We start from the raw sequence: 15,657 nt of genomic DNA on the forward strand, positions 1-15,657 counted from the left end.
TGTGCAGGATGTTGTGGTCAGAAACATGGTGGTCAAGGATACCTGGTGACCCAGCTTAGCTGAGGGTGGGGCAGGGCCTTCCAGGGATCTCTGAGCAGCCAGACCCGCCACTGGCTCATCCCTTGACCACTCATTTGTGCACACATAGTCAGAGTCTATCCTTCGTGCTGGCACTGCCCCCTCCCACGACCAGCCCAGGGACCACCCCGTACCCAGCCCCGCACCTCTTTGATGGCTGCCATGCGCACGGTCTCATAGTAGTGCAGGGGAGCGTTGGGTGTGCTCATGTCATAGCCGAAGCCTGCAACCGCCACCTCGTCACAGCCGTGTAGGGCCATGGTCACTGCAACACTGCCGAGGGTCGGGATGTTCTGGAAAGAGGGGGAAGGTGGGTAGAGTGAGGCTGAGACCCTCAGCAAAACAGCCCTGAGCTGAGCTCCGCTCGTGAGGACTGAGCCCTCTGTTCCCACCCTGCCCTCCGTACTTCCTTGCCAAGGCACCTCTGGCCCCCATCCCCTCCTCCCTCTCCCAAGGTCCAGATGTCTCACCCCACGGCCCATGAGGCCGTTGTTGAAAGGCAATCCGATGAGGGTGAAGGCGGCTTCCTGGATGAAATATGGGTTGAGGATGCGAATCTCGGGGGGTTCCTTGGGCACCCGAGTGGCCACAGATTTCCAGAAGCCATCCGACGCACTCTGTAGACACAGCACAAGTGGGTGTGAGCAGGCACACAGCTTATGACGGGCCCAGGGGAGTGGTGGGAACCCAAAGTGTGTACAAGCAAGTGAGAAACCAGGTGGGGGGCGTGAGGTGTGTACAGGGAGCCTGGGGCATGAAGAATAAACGGGCCGGAGTACGGCGGACTCAGTGTGTGTTGGGGACACAGGATGTGGGGCAGAGTCAAGTACATAGGGGGGCACAGTGAGCAAGGGTGGGGCCAGTGTGGATGGAGGAGGGGGGCATGGGGCACAGGGCTGTGCTGCTCTGGCCTGGGCAGTTCCCAGGCCAAGAGGAAGAGCCAGCGGCCCAGCAGTACCCCTCCCCTTTGCCGCTACGGAGGGGCCCAGGAGGAGCCTGCCCTCTCTCTCCTATCTGCTCTGCTGGGCTCGCCTCCTTTCCCTTCCGCTGAATTTCCTCACTCTCTCAGTCAACTGTTCTAAAGTGAACCTGAAAAATAAAGACAGAACGTGAGCTAGTACGGCACAGCAGAACAACACTCCACCCCCCGTTCTGCCACCGATGGAGCTGGGTCACTTTGGGCAAGTGACAAGCTCTCTGAGCTTGTTTCTTTATCTGCCAAATGGGATGATTCTCCCCTCACGGATCACAGTACCGGACTGGAAGGGTGGCAGCTCTGGACCCTGACACCCTGGGGTCCACTCCGGGGCCACACATTCCTCTCCTTGTTCCTCCCTCCCTTCCTCCAGGTCCCAGCCCTGCCTTTCTGTTCAGTATACAAGCCCTCCCTCGAGTAGATTGCTTCAGCCATTCTTTCGTGATCGCCTTCAACTCCCTGCCTTGTGCCATTCTATTGTCCTAGCCCATGGGAACCATGGACTTGGATCAACCCATTCACCCATCCTTTCTGCCCTTATAACCAGGCTCCCAAGTACTGCTAGAGAAGGTCACAAACTAACCCTGCAGGCTGGAGGCATGTCCCCTAGACTATGTAAGCAACCCTCTGTTGTTGGACATCTCAGCTATTTCTAGTATCTGTAGATCTGCTCCTCCTCTGTGTTCCCCAAGCTCTGTTGTCCATCCAATCATCCATATCAGAAGCCTGGGAATCGACTTTATATATCCATCTCTCTATCTCTCCAGCCCATTCCGTCTTATTGATCATCTGGTTCTTTTGACTATTTTCTATAGAATCCCACAGATCCATCCTTACCTCCCATGCCTACTGCTACCACCTAAAGTCCAGGTCTCATCATCTTTCAAATGGATTATTTAGAGTGTCTGTTTATTGACCACTAACCCTCCAGAGCCCTTCTAGTCCACTAGAAGGACTAGAACGTAAACGGTACACAGTAATTGTTGAGTTCCATTCATTTCCTCAACAAACACGTAATGAGTGCCCAGAATGGGACATCTTTGCCTCCCAAACCACTTTCCACTCTCTGCTAGAATGATCTTCCTATATACAAACTGGATCACATCACCACCGCCACACTAGAGATCTGAGTTTTTTCGCCAGTAACCCCGCCTGCTGCTCCAGTTTCCATTTCTGCCCATCTGAAGTCCCCACCTGCCGATTCACACCTTCATGCTTCCGCTGCTGCTGCTGCTTCTCTCTATAATGGCCTCCCCACCCCCATCCACCTGATCCACCTCACTTGTTTCTCAAGACTCACATCTCCTCCCTCCTCGTGCCTTTACTGAACGCCTTCATCTCAAGGTAGAAGTGGTCTCTCACCTTTGGGAGGTGAAAAAACATGGAGTTAAGATCTGCTATGGTTTGAAAGTTTGTGCCCCTCTCCTCATTCATTTGCCCAATGCCTAAGGTGATGGTTAGGAGGTGGGCCTCTGGGAGGGTGATTAGGTCAGGGGTAGAGGCTTCAAGAATGGGATCAGTGCTCTTACAAAAGCGGTCCAAGAGATTCCCCTGCTCCTTATGAGGACACCACGATCTATGAACCAGGAACCATCTCTGAATCAGGAAGCCCTGACCAAACACCAAGTCTGCCAGCACCATGATCCTGGACTTCCAGCCTCCTGAACTGTGAGAAACAAATGTCTGTTGTTTATAAGCCACCCAGTTTGTGGTATTTTGTTATAGCAACACGAGCTGACTAAGACAGAAGAATCTTGGGCTTGGATCCAAACTCTGCTCTGGTCCCTCAGCTGCGTGGAGGCCTTGGGCAAGAAACTTACCATTTCTTTATGGATAAACTAGGGATTCTAAGGGTATTTATCTTATGTTGCGTGAATTCAATGAGATAATTCAGGCTGAGTGCCCAGCTCACAGTTGCTGCTCAGCTGCTCTCAACACCAACATCAGCCCCAGGGCAGGGGCTCACGATCTGATTCATTTCTGTGGCCCAGAAGCGCAGTAGCGACCTCAAGTGTGACAGGGGACGTGAACTCCAACCCCGCTCCTCCACCGCCCTCTGTACCTCTTCAGGCTCATCTTCTGTGGCTTTCAATGGACTGTCTGCTCCAGCCACCCCCTCCCGTGTCTCCCCATCTCTGTGGCAGCACCACTATCTTGGGCAGATTCTATCTGTCCTCCAAGTGTCAGCTCAACGGATCAGCCCTGGGGGCAAATTTCTCTGGGTCTCAGCCCTAGACAGATGAGAGAGCAGATCCCAGACCTACTTCTTCCTGTGTCTACCTCTCTGTCCAGGAGAAGTATATGTGTGTAAGGGGGTAAAGATCAGGACGAGACCCAGCAAGAAAGGGGAAGGTGGAGAAATGACCAAGTTCCTATGCAAAACTGGGGAGAAGCCCTTCCGTGTACCAAAGGAATGGCGGGTACCAGCCTGTGCCAAGCCGAGCACAGCCCCCACCCCTTCCCCAGAGCCAGGCAGGCCTCAGCATCGTCCCCCACCCCCACAGCCCCAGGTTCCTGCCCACACCTGCCCACACACACCCAAAGAGGAGGAAGCCCAGGGGCGGCTCAGGAGGGGTGGGGAGGGCAGGGACAGCACAGCTGGGGGCGTGGAGGCTGCAGGCCGGCGTTCACAGATATTATTTATGTCTCTGCAACTTTCACCCACTTCACAGGTGCGGGACCCAAGATAAAGCGATGTGCTCAAAGTCACGTAAGTGGCTGGGGGAAGATGCAAACCCGAGTGTCGCGATGCCGGGATGAGTGTTCCTCCTGCCACCCCGTTCCTTAGCATTACTGCTGCACCCACCTCAGGAGGGAGGGGGCCTGGAGTCAGGATGAACAGGGCCTCTCTTTGATCCACCCCGCTGGGAGCTCTGAGGGGGAGCCAGGGGTTGCTGCGGTTGGTGTCACGCATCCCATCTCACAGAGGGGACTGAGGCTCAGAGAGGCGAGGGGACGCGCCTGGGGGCATACAGCTGGGGGAGAATCTGGGCTGGATTCAGCTCAAGAGCCTGGGTCTTTCCGTGACACTAGATTCCCTCTTGGAGACATCTCTTACCTTTCCCATGTGCTAAAGGGTTCCATATGGAACCACTGTGTGAAACAGCAGGTAATTAGGATCTCAAGCCCCCTTTGAGAATCTGACAAGAGCTCCAGGGTGGAGAGGGAAGGGAGGCTTCCTTGTCTCTTCCCACCTTTACTGTTTTCCAGGAGGAGTGAGTGCCGGGACTGCTTGGATTCGAGGACATGTGTGTCACATCTGTCACACATGACTTAGCGACTGCACAACAACTAGAGTCACCTTTAGTGGCAGGAGATGCAAAGTAACAGACACACCTGCAGCTCCGTGGGATGTGGGGGGCTGGGGGTGGGGGGTGGAGAGGCAGGAACAAGCCCTGTGCTTGGGTCTCAAGTCCCAGAGCGGCTGCATTAGGGTGCTGGGATCCGGCACTGCTGTTTTATTTTCCCCACCTGTCACTGTCCTGGTGCAGCACCTCCTCACGAATTCCAGGAAAAGGAAAAACAACTAAGACCAGGATCTGGCTTCCCCAGGCAGACACATACCAAGTAAACACAACTACAGCCCATCTCCTCAAATAAAAGCTGCGGCTTCCCTCCGCAGAACAGTCATACACAGGCACACACACAACACACCGCACACCTCTGCCGAAGGGCACTGGGTCCCTGAAGGCGAGGGGGTTTGATGACTTGAGACTGATAATCTCCATGTGGGATGGGAAGAGAGGAGAGCCCTTAGACACCAAGACTGAAGGGGTCGGTGGAGCAGAGGAGCCTGCCGAGACTGAGAACCAAGGGTAAGAGCGACGAGGAGGCAGGGAGAGTGTGATGCCCTGGGGGACCTTGGGCCCTGGAGTTGGGAAAACCCACCTCCACATCCAGACTCCACATGTGTGCGACCGGGATGTCATGGGATCTCTGCAGGTCTCCAGGTCCTCGTGTATAATGGGGATGTCAAGAGCACGTCCTTGACAGTCATGAGGATGAAGTGAGGTGCTGTGCATTTTACAGCGTCTGGCACCACGTCTGGCACGTGACAAGCACTCAATAAATCTTGTCTGTTATGGTTCTGAGTGAGTGTCACAGAAGCCGAGAGTGAGGCAGAGGGTGTGGCTGGCAATGTTAGAGGCCACAGATGGGCTAGTTCATGGACACACATCAAACGGGGACCAGCTTCGCCCTTGGGTTCCTTGCAGGAGGTCACTGGGTGCTGGAGGCCTTCCTACCGCTGGGTAACCCTGCCAAGCCTGCCGCCAGAACACAGCCCTGTTCCAGAAGGCCTGTCCAAATGGCCCGAGGCTTCTCACATCTCATTTCCCTCACCCATAGGACACAACACAGAGGCCTATAAAGCTGGCCTCTGACGCTGGCCTGGAATGGTCAAAGCTCTCTTGCGAGGCCATCTGTGAGCTGAATGCTGGGTTGAATCCCTCCTCCAGGAATGTCCGTGCCTTACTCAAGTCTGGACCCGGCTCATGTGTGTGGAGCTGCCAGTCTCCTGTTGATGCAACTCGCTCTGCTCTTGTCAGAGCAGCCAGGAGCAATGGGGGAGAGCATCTGGGAAGAGGTTCTGGTCCAGCCAGTCTCTGCCGTGGTTGCTGGCGCCCCTGCATACTGCTTCTCCTACAGCCTCTTCCTTCTTCCTGCTCCTCTGTTGGGAGGCGAGCAGTCTGCCTGCCAAGATGAGAGGCCTTGGATGGAGGGCCTGACCACGGGCTGGCTTTCTGCAGCCAGGAGCAGGGCAGGTGTGTTCACTCCCGCCTCTGGCTGCCACTCCCTGAGGACAGGTCACCAGCTCACTGGGGTCACTCCAAGGAGGTCACTGGGTGCTGGAGGAGCCATCAGGCCTCCATTGTGCCTGCTTTCAGTTCCACACGAATCTGATCTTGACCCTCTCAGGGCTAAAATCTTCAGAGGGTTTCCACTGCCCCACTGAGGCAGCTTGTCAGGATAATTAAGAGCACAGGTCTAGTTTTTTTTCCTTCTTTAAAAGGAGTTTATAACCCAGGACTATGTACAAATATCTCAATACACGGTATGATTATTACTATATGCACGCTTAGTCTCTCAGTCATGTCCAACTCTTTGAGACCCTTTGGACTGTAGCCCCACAGGCTCCTCTGTCCACGGAATTCTCCAGGCAAGAATACAGGAGTGGGTTGCCATTTCCTCTTCCAAGGGCCAACCCAGGGATCAGACTCGTGTCTCCTGCAGGTGGATTGTTTACCATCAAACCATTGGGGCTTCCACCCATTATGACGTGAGAACGAGCCAAAAAGAGGTTTAAAACATTTGCCATACTTATTGATATACATATATATATATATATACACACAAGACATATCCCGCAGATATTCACATGTATACAACTTAAGACGGGAGGAAGAGCGAGGAATGCTATGGAAATTACAAGTAAAATGAAGTAGAGCTGGAAAGAGGGCTATTCACAGGCGTACAAACTCTTTCAGAACTAACAATTAACCTGGATCAACCAATCAACAAATACACAAATCTCTGTTATGTATAAACCATTTAATTTTTTGTACAAATATATGCTATAATATTTCAGGTGACAACCCTCAAAATATTGATTACCATCCTACAAAAAGAGACCTTTAAGAACATCTGGAGGTCTGGTCCCCTCCTATAGAAACCAAGGCCCTGACAGGTTTGTTTTCTGACCCAATTCATTTCCCCTGAGGGTTCCAGCCACCATCATTCCTCCCCAGCAACTCAGACTTGAATCCTCACTTCCCCCAACCAAGCAGCACTGGGTCTGTGGCTCCTGCACAGATCCGCCCACAACTGCCTCCTTCCTTGCCTTGTCAGTCCACCCTGCCTGTGAAATGCACCAATAACTCGGTAGGTCTGTTTTTGAACCTTAACCACCAACAACGTATTCCCTCGGAAAGTTCTTTACCCCTTCAAATTCTATTACCATCCTCTCCAAAATATGGGAAATAGGACTCAGTCCTTCTTCATCATGTTTCTGTGACTTGACAATGAAAAGTCACACACACAGTACGCTTGGCACAAAGGCAGCTTGTTAGTTTCTGCTATCATTAGTCTGCAGGATGAAGTCCCAGCTTCTTGATGTGACTTTGGCTTATAAGACCTTTCACCGTCTGGTCCCCTCTCCCCAGGTCATCTCCAACCACTGCCACCACATCCATGAAGGCTTATCCCTAAGATTTGTGGGGCCAGGGACAAAAATAACAAATGGATGTCCACACACCACGTCTAAATTTTAGATTCTAAATATGTTACTAGTCAAGGTACCAAGCTGTTAAATAAAATATATTCTATCCTCCCTTGAAAAATGACCTAGAAGGCCAGGTTTGAGTCGAGAACTCTGACTCCTGGAGACTGTGCTGGCCCAGCATGCAGGCAGAGCCTGACCCCACCTGCTCTCCCCTTCCCTTGTCATCCCAGTCCCGTCTCACACCATGGGAAGTACTGTGCACACGTGTGGGGACTGCCCAGTCTGTATCCCCAAGTTCTACTCACAGCCTCTGCAAACATCTCTCCTTGGACTTAGGAGTCTGCAGAGGGAGATGTGTTCTACCCTCAAGAGCACAGAAGTGGACTTGGCACTGCGATGGTAAGAAATTCTGGGGTCTCCAGCACCTGGGGAGGATGGGCCTGGGGTGGGCATTTCCCTCCAGCCCTCAGGAGAGGCTCCAGAAGGTGATGCCACCTGCAGCGAGCGCAGTGTGCCGGGGTCCTGTGGCTCCTTACAGCGGTGAAACCAGAGCCACACTGGGAAGCTGTCACTATTCCCATTGTGCAGAAGAGGAAAATGAAACTCAGAAGTGTGGCGGAGGCAAAGGAAGAGACTGACTTCTGTTCCTCGTGCGGAATCCAGCGCTGTTTCAGCGACCCCCACAGCAAAGCAGTGAGGGCAGGAGCAGCTGTGTGGGCTGGTCCCGGTGCCCGCAGCCTTTGCAGGGTCTCGGCTACTCCTTTATCCGCCATCTGCTAGTTGAACCCTACTTTTCATAATAAACTCCTTAGGTTATATTTGGGTTTGGCCATTATCAATAACACTATGATAAAAACCTTTGTAGGCAGATTTTTCCTTCCCTTGGGTGACGGCTCCTGGTGCCAAGTGTCACTTCCTTTCCAAAAAGCTTGTCCCCGTTTGCACTCTGACTAGTAGCCTTTGAGAGCACCTGTCACTGCACTCTTGCCAGAATTATGTATTATAATTCAAACACATTCTCTGAAGATGTGATAGGTGATAAGTGGCATCCTGGTGCCTTTACATGAATTTTCTGACTGCCAGCAAGGTTAAACAGATCGTTGCTGCTCACTAGTTATATCTCCTTCCGCGTGATCAGTTCAGTCTCCTGCCCCTTAATCGCTGGGGGCCTAATGGTTTTCTTGTCTACTTTCATGATAATAACCATTTGTCATATTTCCTAAATAAACTTTTCAAAGTTTTGTGGTATCCAGTGTTTTTTGGTTGCTGTTTAAATTTAAATGCTCGTGTATTATCAAATATGATTTTTCCTAGCACTTCTGTCCTTTGAAAATTCTCTTCCCTCTAGAGATGTGATTTCTATTCTACTTTCTTCAAAATTTCCTTTGGTTGTATTTTTATATTTTACTTTTTAGCCCATTTGGAATTTATTTTGTTGCATGCTATGAGGAGAGGGTCAGAAACCTTTTTGAAGGCTATATTTGGAAAAAGCAAGGAACAAAAAGAGGAGCCGACTTGGGGCTGGCTGTGTGATACCGACAGACAAGTGAACGGGGCAGAGGCCAGGGACTGTTTAGTTTTCTTTCTTTCTTTTTTTTTTTTTTTTTTATCAAGGAGAATGATCTTGGAACTGCAGAAAGAAAATCAAACATGGCTAAGAGGAGAGATGCCCAGGAGAGGCGCGAGGAGAGCAAAAGAATGCAAGGGTCTGAATCTAAAAGAATGTTCTCTGGGGCCATGGAGGAGGGAGGCAGCCCCATCAAGTCAGAAGACCTGGGTTGGAATCCTGACTCTCACACGTTCCTGCCTCCTTCTGGGTCTCAGTTTCCACATTGATTTATTTGTTTATGCAAGCAGCTCCGTCTCAAACACCGCTGGAGGTGATGGGCTTAGAGATAAACAGGACAGTCCTTGCTCCCCAGGAGCTTATACAAGTTGACAGATAAGAAAGCCCTTATGTATAATAGGGTGTTGTGGGGACTCAGAAGAGGAGCGTCTAATATCGCCTCGGGAAGACGTGCAGATGTGAAACTGGGCATACACTTTGGTATGGCCAAAGGAATGTTCAGTGCAAGAAGTGGCCAGGACAAGGAAGGGGTTGGAAGGCCCAGGTCATGGAGGGTTATGATATGGGTTAATTATGAGGGGCCACACCACATGGCATGCAAGATCTTAGTTCCCCAGCCAGGAACTGAACCCTCACCTCCTGCAGTGGAAGCGTGGTCTTAACCACCAGACTGCCAGGGAAGTTCCTGGGGCTTTCATTTTTGAGGTGAGAAAATGAAAGAAAAATAAAAAAGGCTGCAACAAATTTATAAATGTGAGAGGAAGATCCATTAGAGAGGTAAGAAAGGAAATCAACGAAAAAGGACAGTTCCTGAGAAGGTAGGGGGAGATGCATCCAGAGACGACAGTCAGAGCTGGGTCTGTGTTCACCTCTACCACATAACTAGATGTGTGATCTTAGCAAGTGACTCATCCTCACTGTCCTCAGTTTCCTAAACCCTGAGATGGGGATCATAATAGTACCCATTTAACAGGGTCACAGTGAGAACTGAATGAAGGAATTCAAAGAAAGCTGGCAAACTAAAGAGCTTAGTGATGGCCATGATGAAGATGATGAAGAGGAGGAGAGAAACAACGATAACAATGATTGTGAGATGAGTAACCAAGAGGCACGGATGACAGTGGTGAAGTGGAGCAGAGGGGGTGATGGCGTGAGCCCCAACCCCTGAGCATCTTTCCTGGGGGTGGAGGAGCAAGGGGCAGGATGCAGGATGCGGCAAGTATAGGGAATCTTCCTGGTGTAACAGGGGATGATGGATCTGTGAGAAAGAGCTGTGTCCACAGGAGATGGCTTCAGCGGAAATGGTTCCGAGGAGAGCTTGTCTAGCGGTCCGGAAAGGAGACCTCGGGGGTGAGGACCACCGAGCTGGCTCAGCAGAGGCCTCGTTGAGCAGTAGGAGGTCACAGAGTCTACCTGCCTCACCATGCTTTTCAGGCGCCCTGCACTGAGTCTCCCCAGAGGTGGTGTCCACACTGGGCTCCCGCTAGGCAGAGCCTGGCCAGAGGCTCTGTGCTCCTCTCAGGCCTGGAACAGGGCACCGGTGCAGGTGCAGATGGTTTAGGTTTGGGTGCCTGGTCCAATAAGGCTTCACACATGCAGGGACCTGGGGGCCATTTGCCTTGTGGATTCCTGGATTGCCAGCCCACCCTGCGGCCTTTCACCAGGAGTCCCATGTCTCTACCTCTTCTAGGCCTGGCCTCTGACTCCTGCTTTTAGATCATTTCCTAGGTTAGGCTCTGCAATCTAGACAAAGATTCCACTCCCTAGGGCAACTGGGCTCTTCCAATAGTATCACCACCAGTAATGATAAATATCCATAATTGCCACATAATTGTCACACACTATGCCAGGTGCTTCTGTATTTCATCTTGTTTAACTTTTAAACCCACCCTGAAGGATGGGTAGTACCACTCTTGTTTTATAGATGAGAGGAGTCTCAGGGGCTTAGGTTATCTGCCTAAGGGAACCCAGCTCACAAGTGACAGGGTCTCAATTTAAACCCAAGTCTGTATGACTTCAAGGCCTAAGCTGCTTTCTCCTCTTCAACCACACTGTCTCTCAAATTCAGGGTCCAGTGCCCCTGTGCATGAAGATGGGGCCCTGGCCAGCCTCTCCAATCCCTCCTTCCTCCCCCAAGGACTAAACAATAGCTGGAAGGTCAGGCCTGTGCCAAGGCTGTCCAGGGGCTAACCCCTAGCCAGTGTCCTCTCCTCTCCCCCTGCTGGGTGGGACCCACAGCCACCAACTCAGCCCAGGTCTCAGAGCCTCTTGAACGGATGACCAGTCAGAGCTGCTCAGCGGTGAGGCCAGCTTTTAGGGTTGCCCAGGTAAGAATGAAGAGGAGGAGGCCGCCAAGGGGACTGGCTCCCGGGGCCTTGGGAGTGCTGGGTGACCAGTATCCTGGGGTGTGGTGGGGAGGCTGGCAGAGGCAGGGGACACAGAGCAGGAAGCTCACATGTCCCGTCCAGTCCAGGTCCCAGGGCTCCATCCTCAGGACAATGGACAGGGCATCTCCAGCCTTCATCAAACGCCAGGAGGAGGAGGCTCAGGGCACAGGACCTGCCACACTACTAGGACAAACTCTGGTTTGGGGACAGTCTGTCCCATTAGACCGAGCGACTCTGCATTTCTAGCTCAGTGACAGCACCAAAAACATCCAACAACACCTGAATAATGAGTGACTGCGTGGATGGATGGAGTCAGATGTGCCTCTGAGAAGAATTCCACGAGAGCTGGTGGCTGCCCCTCCCTCCATGGACCTACACACACCTGTGCCTCTGTGTCCCCAGTTCCTCCCTCCCTCCTGACCTCAGCTTCCCCACTCAGCAGCCCACAGGTGCTCCTCTGAGCTGCACTCAGCACACAGGACCTGCTGGGAGCTCTTCTACTTGCCTGATGGCTTGGTCTCCCGAGATTTGAGAGATAAAGGGCCTCGAAAGGTAACTTGTTTGGAGTTATCTGCGCTACCACCCAGTGAATCAGGAAATCAAATAGCCACAAATAGTGAAGAGGAGTGCTCCCGTGTGGATGGAGAAAGCATGGCTAGCTCTAGCACAGGCTAGGTTTTGGGTTGTCCAGTCTTCCTTTCTTGTTACATCTTCCCCCCTCTCATACCCCATCAGGACTCCTGGGAATCAGGAGGTTACAAAGGCACTGAGCCACAGCTGAAGCCTAAGACCTGTTCCAGCCTTGGCTCCAGAACACAGAGCTGCCTCCTGCCAGAATTCTGCATGCAAGGCTCCAGACAGGTGCAGCAAGCACTCCAGTAGCCCAGGGGCTGCACAGTTAGAAACAGCACTGCAGAAGCAGGTCAAGCCTGCTGCCAGACACCAGACGGGGCGGGCCCAAGAAGCCGCCTTCCCACATTTACCAGGTCTCAGCTGCCAGAGGAGGGAAGTCCAAGTGGCGCAGTGGTAAAGAATCTGACTGCCAGTTCAGGAGACTCAAGAGATGGGGGTTCAATCCCGGGGTCAGGAAGACCCCCTGGAGTAGGAAATGGCAACTGACTCCAGTATTCTTGCCTAGAAAACTCCATGGACAGAGAAGCCTGGTGGGCTACAGTCCATAGGGTCGCAAAGATTCAGACATGACTGAGCACCATCCACACACACTACTGCCAGAAGAGTCTGAAACAGGGCATGGGAGAGGTCCTGCGAAGGCATGAGCCCTGGGCCTGGGGTGGAGGAGGCACCAAAGAAGCTTCCAGGGTAACCAGCAAGGCCTGGGCGGGCCCACTCTGGGTGCTGGGAGAGGTGAGGCCTTGGGTATCACCGGCTTTCCTCTGGCCACTCACTCTAAAGGCCCCATCTATCTTTGACTTTGGCGCCAGGAGCCTCATGAACTTCAGAGGACTCTCTCCCAGCTCACCTCTCCCCTTTCTACTCACATCCCCCAACTCTGGGCTGGTCCTGGAGCCCTGGGCAAGGCCAGGACAGGGCACAGACATCAGCGCAGTGAGTATGGTGCATGAACACAGCCCACATCTCTTCACCCCAGCTGCTCCAGTCAGGTCCCCGCACAGGCCTGCCACCAAGGCCAGGCCGGGCAGTGAGCTCCCGAGTCTCTGGGGAACAGTGAGGCCCTGCTGTCTGCTTCCCGAGTGGTCTGAGTGTACTGAGCCTTCCAAATCTAGTTGGCTTCCTTTCTTCTCTCTTTCCTTACCCCTTCTGGTGACTTGTACGAGTCCTGAATTAATTGAACCTGGTGTTCTTGGGAGGATCATGTGACAACACGCACCTGGCTGGCCTGGGCCCACCTGGGCCTGGCTTCCTGATTTGGGTTGCCTGTCCTATCCCAGTCTGCCCAGCAGGAAGCAGGATCTGGTGTCTGAGCCAAGACCAGGTCATTTGTGGTGGCTGGGCCCGGACAGGTAAGACAAGCAAAGGGGATCGGGGCCCTGCCCTCCAGGAGCGGGTGGGCAGATGGGCGGAAGGCAGGGTGAGAAAGCAGCCCCCGGGCTCTCTGGGGTTCACCAGGGCAGACCCAATTTCCTCCCATTTCTCCCTTAGAAGTGCCTACCTATAATTCCAATTCTCTTGCCTTCAAGGCAAAGAGAATGGCTCTGAGAACTAGGGTCTTGAAAACAGCGGGCTGCTCGCTCAGTCCCCACACTCTGCCTGCTGTGCGTGGGCAGTGGGCCTGCTTGCCGCTCAGATCAACTGAAGCCAAGCCCCTTTCTCCCCTCTGGGGAGCCAGACCCGCCCGGGAGGACTGGGCTGCCACATTCAGCCTGGATCTAGATGGGCTTCCCTTCCCCTCTGTCCCACCTACCTGAATTTCTGGACCTGACTTCTGTCTTCGCTCTCGATTGCTACCTACTTGACTCTGCCTGCCCTTGGCCTTGCTTGGGAAAAGGCTGTGGAGTTAAACCAAATTGCACTGAGACCTCCATAGGCAGGAGAAGCTGTTCCAGCCGCCCCCCAGCTCTCCTTTGAACCTCCAGAAAGAACAGCTAGCTTCTTACTGTAGGCAGAGGGCTTCTGTCATCATTCTCCTATGCTAAGAGGCTTGGGTATTGAAAGATGAATGGCCTGAACTCTGCAGTGCCCTTCTCCTGGGGTGGCTGGTGACAGCTGGTTAGGGGGAGAGGTGGAAATAAGCCTGGACAAGTTGGCCCAGAGTTGAGAGACAGAAGGCTCAGGAGGGGACTCAGTGGGTGGTCCACAGAGGAGCAGTCTGACCCTACTTGGCCATAGAAGCTCTCTAAAGAAAGGGGCCCAGATCCTTGTCTGCCAAGAACAGTGAGTACAGAACCTGACCATTCCCAGAGTGGAGACAGACTCAGTGGCAGGTCAGGACCCAGCCACTAGTCATTGGTAAAAGCACAACGTGGAGAGAGACTGGGATTTAGAGTTTGGGAACTGGCACCCTCAAGGTGAGGGGTCTGCAGACCCTGTGCAACGGCCACAGGGTCACCTGGCTGGGAACGAGGGGAGCCCCACATGACCAGAGTCAGAGAGACCTCAGAGTGGGGGAGGTGCTGGGGGGGCGGGAGGCGGGACAAGTACAAAGTTAAGGCAGGGAGTTGTGGAGATCAGCAGTAAGGCTGGGGCTAGCCAGGCGCCTGGGATCTGGCTTAGAGAAGGCCGAGGAAGGACCAGAGCCTGGGTCTCTGGAGGCAGGCAGCAGATGGCAGGCACATCAGCTCCAGGAGTCTGGGCCATGACCTTGGCATCTCCTGGCCCCTCTGCCCCTTGACTGCATCTGGTCCTTACTGCTTCTCTTGAAAGGTTCCTATTGTTCTTTGCCCAGGTCAGGGGAAGGGGCTGACGTGGAAGCTGGGCAGGGCCTGAGCAGGAAGGGGAGGAGCCGGGGCACAGGGAGCTCACCACTCTCTCCTTGTAGACGATGTATTTCAACCACTTGAAGTCCTGCCACTTGAAGCCAGCGAGGACAAAGAGGGAATCGCGTTCGTACTGCTCAGGCCGCTGCATGGCGCCCTCGGGGTAAGTGATGCGCAGTGTGGTTTTGCTGCCCACGTCCTTCTCAAAGCCTTTCACTGGTGCTGAGTTCAGTCTATAGAGAGCAGACCCAGTCAGACAGAGCCTGTCCTGGGCTCACTGCATGCAGTCTGCAGGCCTGTGTTTGGGGAGACACCATGACCCCAGAAGACCCCAGGGGCAGCAGATGGGGAGCCCAGGCCACGTGTAACCTCCAGGCTTTCTGTCCCAAAGCCTTCCAACCTGGCTTCTCCTTGAGGCTTCCACTGACCTCCAGTCCAACGGCCCAGATGGACAGACAGTTAGTAATGGGTTCAGGGACCAGGGGGTTGGGCCAGGACACGAAGGTACCTGAGGCATTGCTTTGAGGAGCTCACCTGACCACAATGTCATAGTCATCAATTCGCGACCCCAGAGACTTGTTGGCCAGGACACCTCCGTTGCCCACGATGATGCAGCGACGGCAGCTGAGGCTGAGGGGACAGAGGCGGAGACCTCTGTGGAGAGCTGGCCACCAGGTCTCTCCCCCTGCTGCTTTGGCCCCTGACCCCATGCCCTTGGCCAGACACAGGCTGGGATGGAGGAGGAAGACCAGTGAGCCTCTAGCACCATTTCTGAGAGGCTGGAACCACACTGCGGAGAGCTGGGCAACTTGGGCTCTCAGATCCCCCTGACTCTTCTCCAGGGAAACGTGGGCGTGAAAGGTGCTTGGGCACTGACTCCGGGGTGGTGAGGAAGGAGGCTCCGGTAAGGTGGCATTCTGGGTTAAAGACTCCGCAAGGGTTGGTGGGTTTTGGGGCAACTTTCCAGGGAGAGGGAAAAGTGGGCTGAGCTTGAGGGCTATCTAGGGAAGCAAGGACAAAGGAAGGAGCCTGGG

At 53.5% G+C, this 15,657-nt stretch overlaps 1 protein-coding gene and 1 long non-coding RNA gene across 4 annotated transcripts in view; both read right to left on the reverse strand.

Moving 5' to 3' along the window:
- Window positions 1-15,657, reverse strand: part of ST3GAL3 (ST3 beta-galactoside alpha-2,3-sialyltransferase 3) — a 205,732-nt gene that overhangs the window by 6,206 nt on the left and 183,869 nt on the right. For all 3 annotated transcript variants that reach the window (XM_061122149.1, XM_061122150.1, XM_061122151.1), the window contains 4 exons: window positions 15,158-15,253; window positions 14,670-14,856; window positions 549-695; window positions 225-371 (listed from right to left, as the gene is read on the reverse strand). In XM_061122149.1, the coding sequence (XP_060978132.1) occupies window positions 225-371; window positions 549-695; window positions 14,670-14,856; window positions 15,158-15,253 (577 nt within the window). The remainder of the gene's footprint in view (window positions 1-224; window positions 372-548; window positions 696-14,669; window positions 14,857-15,157; window positions 15,254-15,657) is intronic.
- On the reverse strand, window positions 1,145-14,652 carry LOC133041470 (uncharacterized). The gene is made up of 3 exons (XR_009689248.1): window positions 13,805-14,652; window positions 13,612-13,696; window positions 1,145-1,167 (listed from the first exon to the last, which is right to left on the reverse strand). It is a non-coding gene; the product is annotated as an uncharacterized LOC133041470 (long non-coding RNA).

Source organism: Dama dama, chromosome 20, assembly GCF_033118175.1.
Source record: "Dama dama isolate Ldn47 chromosome 20, ASM3311817v1, whole genome shotgun sequence".
Taxonomy (NCBI): Eukaryota; Metazoa; Chordata; class Mammalia; order Artiodactyla; family Cervidae; genus Dama; species Dama dama.